The following is an 18,274-nucleotide window of genomic DNA, read 5'->3' as shown; positions in this document are numbered from 1 at the left end:
TTTAAACTGGTTGAGTTAAAAAAGTGTTAGAGTTATCATGAGATAGAAATATTATTAGGCAAATTTGTTAATTGGTTAAGCATTTTTTTTGTAAATTTGTGTTGTGGTAAATTTAATAAGGGGTAGAAATATTTATGGTAGACTTTATTTGGTTCAACTGTTAAATGGCATAGATATTTCAGGTATACATAGATTTGGATCAGATTTTCATGGCTGAAATGGTTGTGGTGGAGTTTTCAAATGGTAAAGTTACAAAATTGAAGGGATGTTTCGTGGTAATGAAAAAATGTTGTATAAAAAATAATTGATACAGTAATATTTTGGTAGGATTTTCATATGGTATAATTGTCTAATGGTAGAAAAGTTAGGGTAGAACTGATCTTGATAGAATTATAGTTGGAGTAGAGATTTTTATGGTAGAGATGAAAATGTACCAGATTTTCATGGCAGAACTGGTTGTGGCAGTGTTTTCAAATGGGAAAGTTATTAAATTGCAGGGATATTTCATGATAAAGAAAAAAATTTGGCATAATTACTATTTGATATAGTAATAATATATTGGTAGGATTTTAATGCAGTATGATCAGCAAATGGTAAAAAAGTTAAGGTGGACTTGTTCTTGGTAGAGTTACATTTGAGGTAGAGACTTTTACGGTAGAGATGTAAATGTGCCATTACGAGTGAGAAGTAATGTGACCCGGCATTAATGCTCCAAGCTGTACATATGTGCGTTTGTGAGGAGGTTATCCATTGTTTATCGATAAATTAATTAAAACTGAAGAGTTATTTTTATTAAACAGGTAAGTATTAATTTTTATTTATGATAATGAATAATTCGCGAAAACGTAAACCATTCCATAAACTTGGAAAACGACAACAAAAACGACGCGTTGATGAAAATATACAATTAAAATTTTCACAATCAGCTTCTACTAATGATAATAATATATTAATTAACGACCCGGAGGCTTCGGAGCTTGATAATAATAGTATTAAAAGTATGAAAATTCACAATAATGACAATTTACTACCATTAAATGACGCATTAATTCTTGGTGACCATCTACGAATCGCTCCGCTAGAACAATATTCTACGAACAATTTAAACATAAATAAACAGACTAATAATGTTGACAATGACTCGGAACTTTTTGATTTTATAAAAAATTTGCATATCAAGTATAGAATTACTTGTGAAGCGACTGACGAACTTTTATATCAACTTCAATTGTCTGGTCATAAAAAAATTCCTGCTACAGTGAGAACTATTATACAAGCACCTCGACAAAAATTTAAGACGAAGACAATCCCTCGCGGTTTTGATTCACCCTGGAAACACCCCGGAAACACGATGGAATCACGGTGGATCCACGGCGGTTACACGGTGGGTTTTTTTGTCATTTTATCACCGTGATTCCACGGTGATTACACGGTGTACCCACTGTGATTCCATGGTGGTTACACGGTGTACCCACCGTGATTCCACGTACGCCGCGTAATCACCGTGGATACACTGTGGAATCTCGGTGAATACACCGTGGAATCAGGGTGGGTACACCGTGTTACCATCGTGGAAACACCATGTAACCACCGTGTATACACGGTGATAAAATGGCACAAACCCACCCTGTAACCACCCTGGATCCACCGTGATTCCACCGTGTTTCCACTCCCAGGGTGTTTCCAGGCTGATTTAAAACCGTCGGGGATTGGGACTGGTACATTTATATACTACGGCATTCAACGGGCATTAATTGATCAATTTTCTCATCTAGATTCAATAACACTAGCTTCATTGCCATTAAATTTATGTTTGTATGTTAATGTCGATAGTTTACCGATTTCGAAGAGCTCAAAAAGTGAATTTTGGCCAATCTTAGGCAAAATGTGTAATACTTGATTTACTAATCCATTTCTCATTGCTCTTTTCCATGGAAGCGGAAAACCGTCTTGTCTATCCAGTTATCTCTCACAGTTTATAAGCGAATTTTCTATCTGACACACCAATCGTTTTTCCTTTAAAAATTTTCATTTCCATATTAATATTGAAAGGTTTTTAGCAGACACTCCTGCAAGAAATTTTTTACGTTGTTTTCCAGCTCACAATAGTCTATGTGCAGATTGTATCCAAACAGTTCAACACAGTCGTATTTTTTTAGAAACAAATTCTGAACTTCGAAACAATATCAATTTTAGAGTTAACGTCTCAAACAAGTTTAAAAATTCAAAATCTCTATTAGATGGTGTTGTGGGAATTAGTATTTCACAAGACTTTCCATTAGATTACATGCACTTGATGTGCTTAAGAGTTATGAAAAAAACTCTTCTTTTTTGGGTACAATTTTTCAAAAGAACTCGTAATCCTCTAAACGACTTTACAGCATTTAATGATTTTTTTTGTTAATATGTCAGCATCAATCCCATCTGACTTTGTACGCAAGACGCGGTCATTATTTGAAGTAGCAAGATGGAAAGCTACAAAATTCCGTTTATTTTTGTTATATTTAGGTCCTGTCGTGCTTCGTTCAATATTGCCTCAACCCTTAATTATTCACTTCAATGCATTAAATTGTGCCGTGAGAATTTTATGTGATCCTAATGATTGTCAGAAAAATAACGAATTTGCTAATGAGTTACTTCTTTATTTCGTGGAAAATATGCGTATTTTATACGGCGAATTAACTTTAACTTACAATGCTCATAATCTTATACATATATCGAGATATGTTCTCACACATGGTCCTCTTGATAATTTTAGCGTGTTTTGTTTTGAGAACTTTCTCCAAGCAATAAACAAAATGTTGAAAACTGGAAAATCACTATTAGAGCAAGTTATGAGAAGAATAATTGAAAAATCTCGAAATATTGTCTTAGACAATGAATCAGAATCATCTTCTCAGTTCAAACTATTACATAAGAAAAAATTATCTGATGTATACAAGCATCTGGGAGATTTTGAGAATGCCTATCATTCAATCCAATTCAGTTCTTTTAGCTTAATAGATAAGTGTCCTAATAATTGCTGTTACTTGAAAGATAATAGCGTCATATTTATTACTGATATCTGTGAGTCCCAGCAAAATACTGTTATTATTGGTCGAAGCGTAATTGATCCTGCAGGCCTTGATGATTATCCTTGTGATTCCCGCCTGTTAGGAATCTATAAAGTCGAATTACTCTCCGAAATTCAAGTCTGGTCTGTGAACGATATTTTCCGTAAAGGTTTTACAATTCAAAATTATGATTCTTCCTATGTATTTCCTATTATTCACAATGATGTGTAATATTCTCATACGAAAAAAGATATATATCCAGATATATCCAGGGCATCCAGGTGAAACTGCATGTATGCGACATATATACGAAAATATGGCTCATATGTACAAATTAGCACGGATATATCCGGATCTATATTTTTTTTTGTGTGGATGGCTGATGTTTTTATTGTCAAAAGTTATTATCTTGCAACAAAATTATCATTTATTGTTTTAAAAATACTTTCTCATTATAAATCATTAATAAATTTTAGTCTTTTGTTACTTGTAATTTAAATAAAGATTTTTTTTAAGTTCATTACTATTTTTATGACCAAAGGAATTTTATTCATGAAAGCTAAATCCGTATTGATATTGTATTCATAATCAACTATTTATTTTTACATACTCTATAACGAGATAGAATTCAAATTTCTTATAAATTAAATATATAATTACTTTAAAATAGATAATAGTCGGAAACGGAAATTTATATTTCACTGATTAATATTGTTTAGATTCTTTCAATCGAGTACATTTTTATTGCTTAAAAAAATTTACCCCAATATTTTGCTAAAATATTTCGTAATCAACGAACTAATTATAATGATTAGTAACTTGAATATTTTTCTCCTCATTTCACCTAAATTGCTACTTATTTTTCGTTTTATTATAAATTTGCGTATACTGGTCTAATTTGTCTATGATTGTAGATATCTGAGACCGCATAAATGAGTACTAGAGATAAGCGTGCGAACAACATGAATCGTCAAAGTAAGTGTTAGTTGCAATAAATATAAAAAAAAATTGTCATTATAATTGAGTGATATCTTTTCTTATGGAAATTTTGATTCATTTCCAGATCCATCTGCAACGACGTATATGAAGCTTCCACCTAACAATTACCAACTCATAAAACTAGGCCAACGTTAGATATTTTTTATTTTTTTTTTTTTGTGGAAATTTCATAGTACCTGATAATAATATCTGAACTGTTTATTTTTTTTTTACAGAAATAAAACAGGAATTAGTACGCATTCCCGTTTTAAATACAAATCTACTTCAAAAACTACACGATGCAAGCCACATCTCTGAAGGTAAGAAATTTCCTAAACAATTTTATAATTAATTTTTTTATTCTCAGTTATTCTCAGTGAGTCTCACTTATTAATGTATTTCTTAATTAATTGTAGAGCAATATCGAGATGGTCAAAGTTCAGTTGATACTGAAGATTTCGTTTCATCATTGAAAGGGATGGAAGGGATGGAACATCATTTATCACCTGAGTTATTGAAGGATAGCAAATCAACTGGGGTTACTTCTGATCCTTCATTTGGAACCAAAGAGTACGTAAATTACGAAGTTCTCTCACAGATGAGTCAGTTGGGTCAGTTACAATCTGGAATTCAGCCTCTATCATCAATAAATCACGACGGTCAGGGCGATCAGGACAATACCATGATTGATGATACGAATGATCATCCTCATGACAATTTATATTGCCGTAAGAATCAATTTACATATATATATATATATATATATATATATATATATATATATATATATATATATATATATGTCGGATGGGCAGCAGGTAGTTGAGAGGTACTCTTAGTACCATCATTAGTAACACCTTTGTTCGTAGACATTTTTATTTAGTCAACAAGATATCAGATAAATAACAAAGTAACTATCGTCACACACAAAATTACTCTCGAGGAGATTTCACAATTGATTAAAGTATTACAAATAATTCAAGTATTACAGTATGATTTAAACTAAGATCGAAGTTACACAATAGTAAATATTTACTATAGGCTAAATATTACAATAACTACACTCAAATAATTATATGGATTATAATACACGCGGTACAGCAGTATTCACTAATTTAATATACAACTCAATCGTAGAGTAAACAAAATATACGTGACAGTAAAATTAGACTTGAGAACGAATACACGGTCAGCAGGATACGAGACGCTCTCGACTCAAGCTCAAACAGCAGTGTAACTCTAATTGCCCTCTGAACTCCAAAAACTACTGTCTTTACCTGAAAGACCCAAAACGAACTCCTCCGTTCTATATTGTACTATTTTACTATCCTCTGACCGTGGCTACGTTTGGTGAACAGATGCCACTCCAAGTCTAAGCCTACCGCCATAAAAATATTTTACAACAAGCTTAAAAAATTTCCCAATCCGATTAAGTTGTAAAATATTATTGCTAAATATTGTTGCTTAAATAAAATATAAACTAAAATGTAGTTGGGACTTTCCAAAGTCTCTGGAAAAACCCAGCTATACTTTTATCTCCGACATATATATATATATATATATATATATATATATATATATATATATATATATATATATATATATATATATATATATATGCAATTGATGTTTGTTATTTTAAATTACAGAATGTTGTCGTTCCAAAACAGAGAAAATGTACCAGTTACAAATTTTTTTAGCCAAGCAGTCCACAGAAATATTGCAATTTCAACGCTCGAACAATAATAATAGTGTTGCTGCTAGTACAAACTACCGATTTCTTTCGAAATTTGTATTAGGAACTACAGAATAACTGAAAGAATTTGATAGAGATCTTAAAGCTAATCTGACGATGCAGGAAGAATTCGTAAGAATTGTTTATACTGTAACGGGGTAAAATTAAACTTATTCAAATAATTTAAATTTAAATTGTTCTAAGATTCCCCGCGGTTGGTTAGTTATCGAAAATCGATTAACCCCGTAATCTAGTTTATCGACTGGTCCCCGGAAAACGCCAATTTTGGAGACTCAGCCTCCCTCCTTACTTAGGAACTAATAAGAGTGGGAAATTTTACGAAAATAGCCGAAGGGTCTCGGACTTAGATTATTAGTGAGTGCACGAGGTGAATTTGGACAGAGTCGGACGGACCGGCAAGAAGACCAAGTGAAACTGCGCGTGAAAGAAAAAGGTAATTATACATGCTCTGGAGAGGTTATAGTGGAACCTTCCTGAAGCAATAATTATAATAAATTAAGGGAATTTCTTGTATCCGGCAGGAGGCCGATACAATTTAAAGTAAAGAACTAATTTGTACTGAATTTTTCACAGATCTAACTGCACATAATAAAAATAATTTAAAAAGGAGAGTTGGGAGATATTGGAAGGAACAAGGAAATCGGCAGTGAAGGACAGAAGGAAAGAAAGACCGTCACGAGGAAAAGTAAAGGTAAATAAATTGTCGGCAGTAGCCACAATTTATTAACAATTAATTTTCATAATTGTGAAGAATTTATTACTCGTAGGCAGTCGCCATTTCTAAGTCGTTCCGGATAGAATAAAATTCTCGGCACAAGCCAGAATTTCTTTTGTAATTAATTGCACGGTCCGTCGGATAAAATTCTCGGCAGAGAGGCCAGAATTTTGAATCACAAATTTCTAAGATTGAAAAATTTCTCGGCGTGGAGCCAGAAGTTAGAAAATTTTTTAGTCAAAAGTTTATTTTAAATTAATCGATAATAATTAATAAGCAAAATTTATATATATATCTATAAGAATTAATAAGATTAAGATAACCAAGTGCTGTGAAAAGTGATAAAGAATTGTTGGGAAATTAATTAATTAAAAATTAAATAGAATAAATTGATATCAGTAAAAATTAGTAAAATTGGTTAAGGAAAAATATAAAGTTAACGCGAAGAAAAGACACGAAATAGAGAGAGACAGACTGAGTTGCATTTTCAAGTTCATGTGACGAAAGAAAAAAATTTTTTTCTCTCGAAAAAAAAATGGCTAATCATTCAAGAGAATTTATTAAAGTTTTTGAAACCCACCATTAACTTTCTGTGCGATCATTGGTTGCTGAAATATCGATAATCAAAGACAAAAGGATCCTTTTCCATATGAAGACTGATATCTCGGCGACAAGTGGACCTATCAAGGTCTATAAAAAATGAAATTAAAGCTGAATAACGAAGGTATCCGACCCTTAGAGTGGTTAAGCGAAAAAAAATTTTCCTACGCCCGTAGACCAAATAAAAAAAGTAAAAAAAATTTGAAAATTTTTTTGTCGCTAATTTTTCCAAGATTACTCAAAAACCGCTTACGCTAAAAATCTTTACAGTTCTAATCCAAAAAGTAGACACGTGGAGCTACAATTTTCTTTTTTTTTCTTCCTTGTACGACCATTTCTCTCGAAGTTACGGCCTGTTGAAAATCACCCAAAAATTTGGAATTTTTTTTTGACCCTTTAATTTTTTCCAGTAGTGTATGTGGTTTTTTTATTTATTGAATGATAATTAACAGAAATATTAATGATTAATTTCAGTGAACCTGAACGAAATTTGAAATTTACGATTATGAAATGGTTCCAGCGAGGAAGCGACCGAGCAAAAATAAAAATGATCCGAATCCCACACCGTCGAAAAAACTAAAAACTAACAAGAAATGTTATATCACTCAAGTTATTGAGCTTAACGCATGTCGAAAAATTCGATTTTGATTATATATCGAAAAATTTTAACTATTTTTTTTTTTTTATAAGAAAGCAAAAATTTGATGAAAAATGTTATAACTTCCTCAAAAGGAACGATTTCAAACTTTTTTTTACATGGGTTAAGCATGAGAAGAGGGACCACTGTCTACGAGTGACGGGTCAATTTTAGAAAAATAATACAGATTTTTCAGAAAGATTAATGTCACATTCTAAAGTAGCCTTTAAGATTATAAGATCTGATGAGAAAGTAATTTATTTATTTGTTTTTTTATGTTTAAACATCTTAATATATAGATAATAACTTTAATACGTCGATATTTATGATAATTGAAATTATAACCTAGTCTAACGATATTTTTTCGGGACTGTTTATTATTTATAAGTATTTAGACAACTGGAATTATTATTTAAAACATTCATGATCTCAAAGCTTATAGACGTTGAAGCTAGACGTCAAAATATGATATGTTAAATAGTGTCATTAATAAGATGTTTTATAATTTTTAATTCTAAATATGAATTATATTTGAATGATTTATAATAACTTATAATAATAAATTTTAATATTCCAAGAATATGATGTATGTATTTGTATAAAATTTATAGGGGAAAATTGACAGTAACTAAATAAATAAAACATAGCCATTTCATATTTTAATGTATTGTAGTGGTATGGTTTGTAGTGGTATGGTTTTGCTCATTTGATTTATTAAATAAATTAAACGAAAACAGAAAATTTTATCTCAACAATAAAATATGATGAGGACTATGCTTTTATTTATGTACATTTCAATTTACCTCTATTTATTCCACCCTCAACCTTTCAGAAATTCTTTACAATTTGTTAACATTAAATCATCGTAACACTATTACATTTGTTAACATAAGGATAAAGTTTTGAATTCGATTTGTCGACATAATAATGCTGCCGATTTGTTGCCTTTTTGGTATGGAAAAATTAAATACTTTTTGTTAACAAAACACTATAAGATGTAATGAAAAAGTTGTCAAAATGTTATCAGAATGTTGACAAATTGTTATCGTAAAGTTATCTTTTAGAAACCTATAAATGTTAACTTTTGGTTGGACATTAGGCATACTTTTTGCTTTAAAAAATCTAACTTTTTGGAATGCAAAATGAAATGTTAACATTGTAATTGTTACCATTTTGTCAGGTTTAAGTTAACATTTGGCCACTTAGGAGAATCTGTTTTTGGTAGGATATTACTATGTTTACTATGTACAATCACAGCCTTATTCGATCTACACCATCTACACTAAAGCGACTGTAACCAAACCCAGACCTACGCCTACGCCTACAGGGCCTACATTTACACCTACACTTACTATACATCACAAAGGACACATTTACAAAAAATAGAATTCCACATTACACCAGTACACTTTCCATTTCCATGTCCACATATTTTTTTATAATCATTGAAATTCAAATAATTTAGTGTTTATGTTGATAAATAATTACAAACAAATGTCGTGATCATGAATTGTTCATGTGTAATTTGCTGGGTAAGATTGCAATCAGATCATAATATAATTGCAACTGATTGTGGTCATATTTTTCACAATAAGTGCCTTAACGAGTGGATAGAGAGGTTAGAAATTTTTTTTTTTATTAAGTTTATTGTAATGTTTATCATTTCAAACACTAATTTCTAGTTAATTAATTAATTGGTAATATATTTAACTATTTTGCAAATAAATTTATTTGCTATTTTTTAAAAGCATTAATTAATTTTATATTTATAAATACATATTTTTTATCAGGTCACAAACATGCCCGGAATGTCGGAAAGATATAAATTCAACAAAAATACAACGTCTTTATTTAAATTTTACAAACGATGATACGATCCAAGATGATCCAGCAGTACTACAAGAACAGATTGATAAATTGCAATATTTAACACGTTTGCATGAACCTCAGGTACTATTTATTGATATTATGTATTTTTATTTCTATAAATTCATAGATTTTTTTTTTCTTTTGAAAAGAAAGAAAAAATTACACGAGATAATTTTTTATCTGAGTTTCGTTAATTTTATTATAAATTTAATAGGAATTCCAAGTAAACTGAAGAAAATAAATGTAATTACTCATAAAAAATTGTTTCATAAGAAATTTCATTAATTCTTATAATTAACACAAAAAAATTAATGAAGAAAATAAAATTGATATTTATTGTTATAACAGACCGTTTATCATTTAATTAATTAATTTTCGTTCAATATATTGATGTCGATATGCAATGATGTTTCAACCAACATAGACGCAATTTCGAGAAATTGCGTTTAAAGATTTAAAACGATTTTTAGTCAAATTTATCTCGAAATTATTCGAGCATAAATTGCTTCTATGTGATTTAAGTAATCAATACCAAAAAAAAATAAATATAATTGTTCGAGGATTTAACGCAAGCGAATTCATTAAAAATAAACTTAAATTTCGTAATATAAAATATAAAATAGTTAATCTAACGTTCAAAAACGTTTTATAAAATTTGACTCGGTTTTTCAAAATTACAAATAATACTTCACGATTAAATTCAATTAATCTAAACTAGCTTGACACTGTATTGCTAAAAGTATGACAGAGAAATATTGGAACGTGAAAAGTAAATCAAAAAAATTTTTAACTTGAAATGAGATAAGTTGATGAAGTGTTTTTGCAATAAAGTACAAATTTACTTTAGTTATTATTCTAATTAATGAAAGGCCCTTTGCATTCGAGTATTGGAACTCAAGTTATTAGATTTTGCAAAAATTTTTCACACATAAAATTAGTTTTTGGCCATAACTTTTTTGATTTAATAATTAAAAAAAATTTTTGTTTTAACAATCAGCTATTAGAAAAATATTTTTTTGTTACTAAGGTCTCATTTGATGCAAAAATTTCAAAATTTGATTTTTTGTCGGTTGACACATTATTGCTTGTCTTTGTCCATGTATATTTTTTAATGTAATGGAACCGAAGTTCACCTCCGTTTTAGGAGAGGCCATTTTCTCTTCCTTTTGGGCATACATGCGCTTCGTAACACCCCTATCCTCGACCATAATATAATAATAGCGAAATATTGATCGTAAGCTCATATAAGTTTACCCTAGGATCGATGATCAAATCATAGATCCTTTTGCGTGTTAGTGTTTCACCAGCAGCCACCACGAGACCATAACTCTCTTGGGTCAAACACTACTACCATCTCACGAAATAAAGAGAGTCTCTGATCGAAGTGGGCTTGGAAAGGCCCCCCGTGGTATTAATTTCCTTTATTGGTCAACATATTGCATAGATAAATGATAAGACGCAACTTCTTCTCAATGCTCTAAAAAGGGTTTCCTCCATTTATAATCACTAAGATTTCAGACATGCCTATGTTACAAACTTTCCCCTCATTTATCACTAAGTGATCTCTAATCTTCGAGTTTTCTTGGGCGCCATGATTTTTTCAGACAAATCACGGCAGGGTATGGTCCACCTAGGACGTTATATTAGGGTGTTTCATATTTAGGCGATATTTTTTTTTCTGTCCTACCTAAAAAACTAACAATTTATAGAACAAAAAACATTTTCGAACACATTAGAATATTTTACCTCGACAATGGCTCAATGTACGAATAAGCCCCGCATACATTTTTGTAGAGAATTTAACCCTACCAAAAAAGTCTCTTATGATTTTTTGATAAATCCATCTGTTCAATAGTTATTGGACTTCGAAATCAAGTTAGAGTAAATTTCGAGATCTTTTTACTTTTCCGCGAAACTATAGGACTTATCAGAAAATGTCATAGAATCTTGTTTGTAGACAACTTTATTTCCTACAAATTATCTATTATAAATTATTTTTAAATTCTGCATTGTTTTCTAGTTATTTCCATTTTAATGCCAAGCTCTTAAAAAAATAGTGTTCTGATCGATTTTAAGAGCTTGTTATTAAAATGGAAATAACTAGAAAACAATGCGGAATTCGAAAAAATTTTCATGGAATAAATTCTAGGGAATAAAATTGATTACAAAAAAGGTTCCACGATATTTTGTAATAGGTCTGATAGTTTCGCCGGAAACGTAATAAGATCTCAAAATATAGTATGAATTCAACTTCAACCTCGAATAACTTATGAACAAATGGATTTATTAAAAAATGATAAGAGACTTTTTTTGTAGAGCATTCAATTCCCTACAAAAAAATGTCTGTTGATTTTTTCTACTGTGCATCGTTAGCTAGTTATAAAAATCAAAAGATGCAAAAAAAAATTTTTCCATGTTATCCTTACTGAAAGTAGAAAAGTGCAATGCGGAACTTCTTAATGTTAATATTAAGAGCTCTAATTTTCACAGGCGTCTTTTTTAGCTAAGTGAAACTTTTGAACCTGTTTGCGAGAAAAAAAAAATTTACTTTTTGAATCACCCTAATATATTTATATATATATTAGGGTGGTCCTTAGCAGGCATGTTTTCGAATTTCTTTGCTCCCAGGGGCTCGAATACTTCCAAATGGATAAAAAAAAATTTGGAAAATCCAAAGGTGCACGACTCGTAATGCTCATTTATTATGAAATAATAAAATAATAATAAAAAAATGGCGAGAAGTACGAATAAATGTAAAAAATTTACAATTTTCTATCATTAAAATTTGTTGTTTTTTTTTTTAATTATATTAGTAATTTTTTAAAATTATAAAAGAATTTTTTCAAAATTAATAACAAAAAAATATATATATGTAAATAAAAACAAATAAAAAAAAAATTGAATTGAAAAAATTCAGGCTTACTAATTAACAATAACACACAAAAAAAACAGCTGTATTAGGACGGTATATAATGTATAGATGTATTACCATCCATATTAATTTTACATATATACATATATGTATAGTTACCCTGCTTAAAAAATCTCATAAGATCCGATAGCTTCTTATAAATTCTCATAGGAATTTTATGAGATTGTATAGGAGGTATTTAAAAAAATTATTTTCTCATAGATTCTGATAAGGGATTCTTTATAAGAATCTATCGGAAAATACAAATGTTTATAAAAAATGAGTTTTTATAAGGTTGGATGGGATAAAATATTCACGGGATTTATAGGGATCTATAAGAAAATAATAAAATTTACAAAATTTCTATTCAGTTGAGAATGTATGAGGAAATGATTTAGTCACTAACAAATGGAATCTATGAGAAAATAATAAAACTAGCAAAGTTTTTGTTTCAATGAGAACGTATGAGGAAATTATTCCGTCAGTAATGATGGGATTCTATGAGAAAATAATAAAATTGACAAAATTTCTATTTGGATGAGAATGTATAAGGAAATGATATTGTCACTTACAACTGAAATCTATGAGAAATTAATAAAATTAGCAAAATTTTTATTCTAATAGGAATGTATGAGGAAATGATCCTGTCACTAATAATTAGATCCTATGAGAATATAATAAAATTTATAAACTTCCCGTTTGGATGAGAACGTATCCGAAAATATTTTTATCAGTCACAATTGGATTCTAAAAGAAAATAATAAAATTTACAAAATTTCTGTTTTAATAAGAACGCATGAGAAAATGATCCTGTCATTAATAATTGAATTTTATGAGAATATAATAAAATTCATCATATTCCCGTTTGTATGTTCAATGACTTGTTGTCTCATGTAAGTTACGGTATTTAGGCATATAAACATATTATTCTAGTCAACAAGTGCCTTTTTGACGAAAATCTGTCCAAGACCACCGAAAATTATGATTGAGGTCTGATTTGATTCGAAATAGCATCTATAAAAAAAAATTAAAGTGGAAATTTGGGCCTGGCAAAAATTGTAAGTCATTAACAATTTAGTAAAAAAAAAAAAAAAAAAAGTGGTTTGGTTTTTTACAAATAGTTCAACAACTATTTACTATATCCAAAATCTGTAAAAAGATCCTCAAAGAGCAGGAAATTTCCAAAAAAAGTCCTGACTCCCCGAACTGTACCAACAATATTTATAATTTTAATTTAACGGTGAAAATGGGACTAAAAACGGGTCGCAGCGCATGCACGCGCGTTAATAGAATCAATAGCATAATCGAAAAAAATTATTTTAACCGATTAAATATAAATATTAAGAAATAAAAAAAATTTGGTTATTCCTAAACACATGGATTAATAATAATCCACCGAAAAAAAAATTTTACCTCAATTTTTCAATTAACTATGCTTTTGTTATTTAGTTCATTTTTACTCGTTCAAAGTTTATATAAAAACCCTGATTATTTCTAAACTAAGAATCCAGGATTTTGTTCACTTCGTAGAGCTGTTCTTGAAAGGGTTTAGACAAAATCGCCGTTGGAAAAATTAAAAAATTTCGATTTTTCACTTTTTTATTTACGATCTAAGGAATTGAAAAATTAAAAATGTAAATAAAGCAATCAAGGAATTTTATTTTTTTGATTATTTTGTTTTTTTATTGCTAAAAGCTACTTAACAAAAATTTTAAAAAAATTTTTACTGACATCGTTCAAATAATTATTATAAACAAATACATTGTTAATAAGATTTAAAAAAATTTTTTTTGGGAATAAGATGCTTGATGAAAATAATGATTTTTAAGAAAAAAATCGTCCCTTAAAAAAATTTTTTTATTCCTAAAAAGCACATTTGCTAATTAACAATTTTTTTTTGTGGCTTAGTATTAATATTAATGAACTATTTTTTTTTAAATCATAATTTATCATGTTCTCTTGTTTTATAAAAAAATAATTTTTTAATAATTTTTCATTTGTTTATTAAACAAACAATTTGTTGTAAGCAAATGAATTTTTACGCTATATTTTTTTTAAATACTAAAAACAACCATGTGTTTTTTTTTTATCGGAAAACATTTTAGGAATATTCGAGTCGAATTTTATCTGTTTTTTCTTGTAATTTAATCAATTTAATAAAGTTTAAAACTGACATTTTTCAAGATTATGAAAAAAGAAAAGAAACAATTGAGTAACTTTCTTAGAAAAATGCATCAAATGAATTTAAAACTATTAAAAAAAATAAAGAGAACATCATATTATCGAAATTTCAATAATAAATAAAAATAATTTTTTTTAAGCTTAGTCTTGGCCATATTTAGTACTGGATAGCTTTAAGAAAAAAAATAAATTTTGATTTCCAAATGCATGTGGTGGCCGAGCGGGCTAAAGCACTTGACTTTGAACTGTCTTCAGAGCTTCAATCGAAGGGTCGTCAGTTCGAGTCCCATCACATGTTGGAAAATAATTAAAGATTTCTTCTTTACCGAAATTGAAAAATAATATACAGTAGAGTCTGGTTATAAAGTTATATTTCTGTCTATACTCTTGCTTACAGGAAAAAATGAAATTGACGTGAGAGTGAGTAGAGCGTCCGATGTAACTTATAACCAGAGTCTACACTGTATAACTCTCAGTGGGTTAAAATGAGTTGTCAACTAGTAATTAAATTATTTTTTTAAACAAAGAAATAAATGATTTTGTTTTCTTATTCAATTCAACTGAAAATATTTTAAAAATTTAAATTACTCCAAATAATTTTTAATTATCTTAGGAAACAGAAATATACGATATTTCTCTCATTTTTTTATTATTATCTCATAGAACCCCATAAGTATGTCACCTAGGAATTAACGTAAAAATAATAAATCTTTTTTCTCATTCATTCTTATACAGAGGTATAAACTTGTACCCATAGAATCTTATAAGAAATTGACGCATTGCAAATTATTATCTCATAGATTCCCATCAGAATGTCGCTTACGAATTCACGTGAAAAAATGAAACTATTTTCCCATTCATTCTTTTATAACAAGAAGAAACAAGACGTCTATATTTCCAATTGATTCTTTTACGAAATGTATAAGTACGACGCATTCCTAATCATTCCGATAAAAATGTGAACATGTACAACAAATTTTAAATAAGAATGAATGAGACATAAGTTGAAGGATTTGGTAAGTTTCTATCGGATTATGCTCGGGTTTGAATATTCTCATAGGTTCTCATATGAACTATCATTTTTCGATGGGACACTGTACCGATTCATTCTCATAAAAATTTTTTTATGAGAATCTATCGGATTTTTTAAGCAGGGTATACAGTCTTTTTATTATTTTATTAATTGTAATTAAACGACACTGAGTTACCTAGCCATTTTCAATAGGGGATCTACAAATCTTTCAAAGAATTTTTTTTAAAAAAATTTGATTCAATTACTGGATTTTCTCGCAAGTTATTGTGTATACGGGATTCATACTTGACGGACAGGAATTTTTTTTAAACTATTTTGATGTTTTTTTGGTTTTTATCGAACTAAATAAATTTTTGAAAAGTATGGCATTAATCTCCATTAAATTATCTTCAAAATGGTGTACAACATATCTTAATTCCGTGAATAAACAAAGGTATAATAATTGAAATAGTTGCCGAAGTGAGGCGAAAAAAATTTTTCGATCGTAAAGCACTCTCTGATGCTTCGCAAAATTCCCTTAAAATTTGAGCTCTTAATATTAACTCTGAGATAGTCCGCATTTCAACCAAAGTTTCTTATGGAAATAACATGGGAAACATTTCTTTCGTTCTTCAAAATTTTATAACTTGGGGACAGCTAAGGTAAATGTCCCAATACCGGAACGACGAAGGGTATATGACTGATTTTTATCGTTTTAAAAATATTCAAATAAATTATAAACCAAAATAATTTATTACATCATATAGAATAGACATTTACCAATTCAAAAATAATTAAATTAGTTCATTTTTCTTAAATTTAATATAAAAAAAAATTTTTTTTCTATGACACCCAAAAGACCCAATACCGGAACGCTGAAATAGCCTTGTCCCAATACGGGAATTCGGTTGTCCTAATACCGGAACAGTAAATAAAATAAGTTATTTTTGCATTTATTCATGGTAAAAATATTAATGATTATTAAATAATATTAATGTAAAACGAGTATGAAAGTAGCAGACATCAGAGAACTTTAAAGTTATAAATAAATAAGATAAATAATTAAAAAAATAATATTTACACAAAAGCACTATTAATTTCAAAATTTTTTGAATTTGCATTTTTTTAAATTTTATATTATTAATTATTTACTCGATTTATTAATAATTTTAAATTTGACTGATGTCTGCTACATCACACCCATAATGTAAAATGTATTTAAAATTTTAAAATGATTGAATATTCAATGAAAATAAATATTTTGAACTAAAGAATAGGACAAAATAAATCATTTGATGTTATACTAGAAAAATAATTAAAAAAAAAAAAAACTAAAAACAAAAATTTATTTTTTATGATTTAAATTAGAGTTTATCTATACTTAATCTATTTTTTATAACAATCATACATACTGCATTAAATATTAGGGCTCCAGTAATAATTAATATTGTACTTGATTTAGCCAGTCAATAAAACTCACCGTTAATGTCTATCGATAACATTAATATGATTGGCTGTTCCGGTACTGGGCACGGGTTCATTTTGGTGTACCAATAGACGAACAGTCAAATTAATATAATAATACTATTTTTTTCATATTTTTAATATGTTTTCTTGAATTTTATGTCATTCAAGATGCATATACAAAAAAAAGATGATTGAAAAGTAATTCTATGCATTTTCTATAAGCTTAAGACCATTGACTGATTTCTTAGCAAAACCATTAAGAGACATGAAAAAGTCATGAATCCGAGACTAATGCTCTAATTAACATTGTTTTTTTTCATATTTTAAATATTTTCTAAAATCTATTTTATATATTATTTTTTAACTTAAAGGTTAAGGTTTCAAATAAAGAAAGTTTTATTTAGTTTCATCGCGTACGAGTTGAAATATAATATAATGATTATCAAATCGTTCCGGTATTGGGTCTTGTTCCGGTATTGGGAAATTTACCTTAATTCTAGAATAATGAAACATACATATTTTTACAGAGAATTTACCGCTCTACAAAAAGGCCGTTTTGAGGCCCTAGAAAGCTATTCTGACTATTTTCAGAATGATGTCCGCGTGTGTCTGTGGGTATGTGTGCACGTGTGTGTTTGAGTATGTAAACTCTTAGTAATTTTTTAACTAATGATTCGATGTTATTTAAATGAGAAATCAAAAATCACGAAGCGCCGTTTCTTAATATTAATATTAAGAGCTCAAACTTTCCAGAATTTTTCTTTCATCGTCTTTAACGATATTTTCACGGTAACTAAAAAAACAAAAATTAGTTTTTTTTTGGCCCACCCTAATACACATATATATATATATATATATTAGGGTGGTTCAAAAAGTAACAAATTTTTTTTTCTTCTCGCAAACAGGTTCGAAAGTTTCATTTAGATATAAGAAGACGCCTGTGAAAATTAGAGCTCTTAATATTAACAGTAAGAGGTTCCGCATTGCACTTTTCTACTTTCCATAAGGATAAAATGGAAAATTTTTTTTTTGCATCTTCTGATTTCTATAACTAGCTAACGATGCACAGTAGAAAAAATCAACAGACATATTTTT

General features: G+C 28.8%; 1 protein-coding gene across 6 annotated transcripts in view; it reads left to right on the top strand.

Moving 5' to 3' along the window:
* LOC103570263 (J domain-containing protein DDB_G0295729) overlaps positions 1–18,274 on the top strand; it is a 33,679-nt gene continuing 15,405 nt past the window's right edge. Inside the window, exons 1-10 of one of the 6 annotated variants that reach the window (XM_053740316.1) lie at positions 1–243; positions 328–800; positions 3,968–4,028; positions 4,117–4,182; positions 4,268–4,351; positions 4,448–4,759; positions 5,681–5,898; positions 5,971–6,478; positions 7,577–9,357; positions 9,530–9,689. In XM_053740316.1, coding sequence (XP_053596291.1) covers positions 9,245–9,357; positions 9,530–9,689 — 273 coding nt within the window. In that variant the 5' untranslated portion in view covers positions 1–243; positions 328–800; positions 3,968–4,028; ... (4 more) ...; positions 5,971–6,478; positions 7,577–9,244. Of the gene's footprint in view, positions 801–3,967; positions 4,029–4,116; positions 4,183–4,267; positions 4,352–4,447; positions 4,760–5,680; positions 5,925–5,970; positions 6,479–6,554; positions 9,358–9,529; positions 9,690–18,274 lie in introns of all 6 variants that reach the window. The other 5 variants (XM_053740318.1, XM_053740317.1, XM_053740314.1 and 2 more) reach the window with 5 other exon arrangements.

Source organism: Microplitis demolitor, chromosome 6 (genome assembly GCF_026212275.2).
Source record: "Microplitis demolitor isolate Queensland-Clemson2020A chromosome 6, iyMicDemo2.1a, whole genome shotgun sequence".
Lineage (NCBI taxonomy): Eukaryota > Metazoa > Arthropoda > Insecta > Hymenoptera > Braconidae > Microplitis > Microplitis demolitor.
The sequence above is the reverse complement of the archived record's forward strand: the minus strand, read 5'-3'. Positions and strand labels throughout refer to the sequence as shown.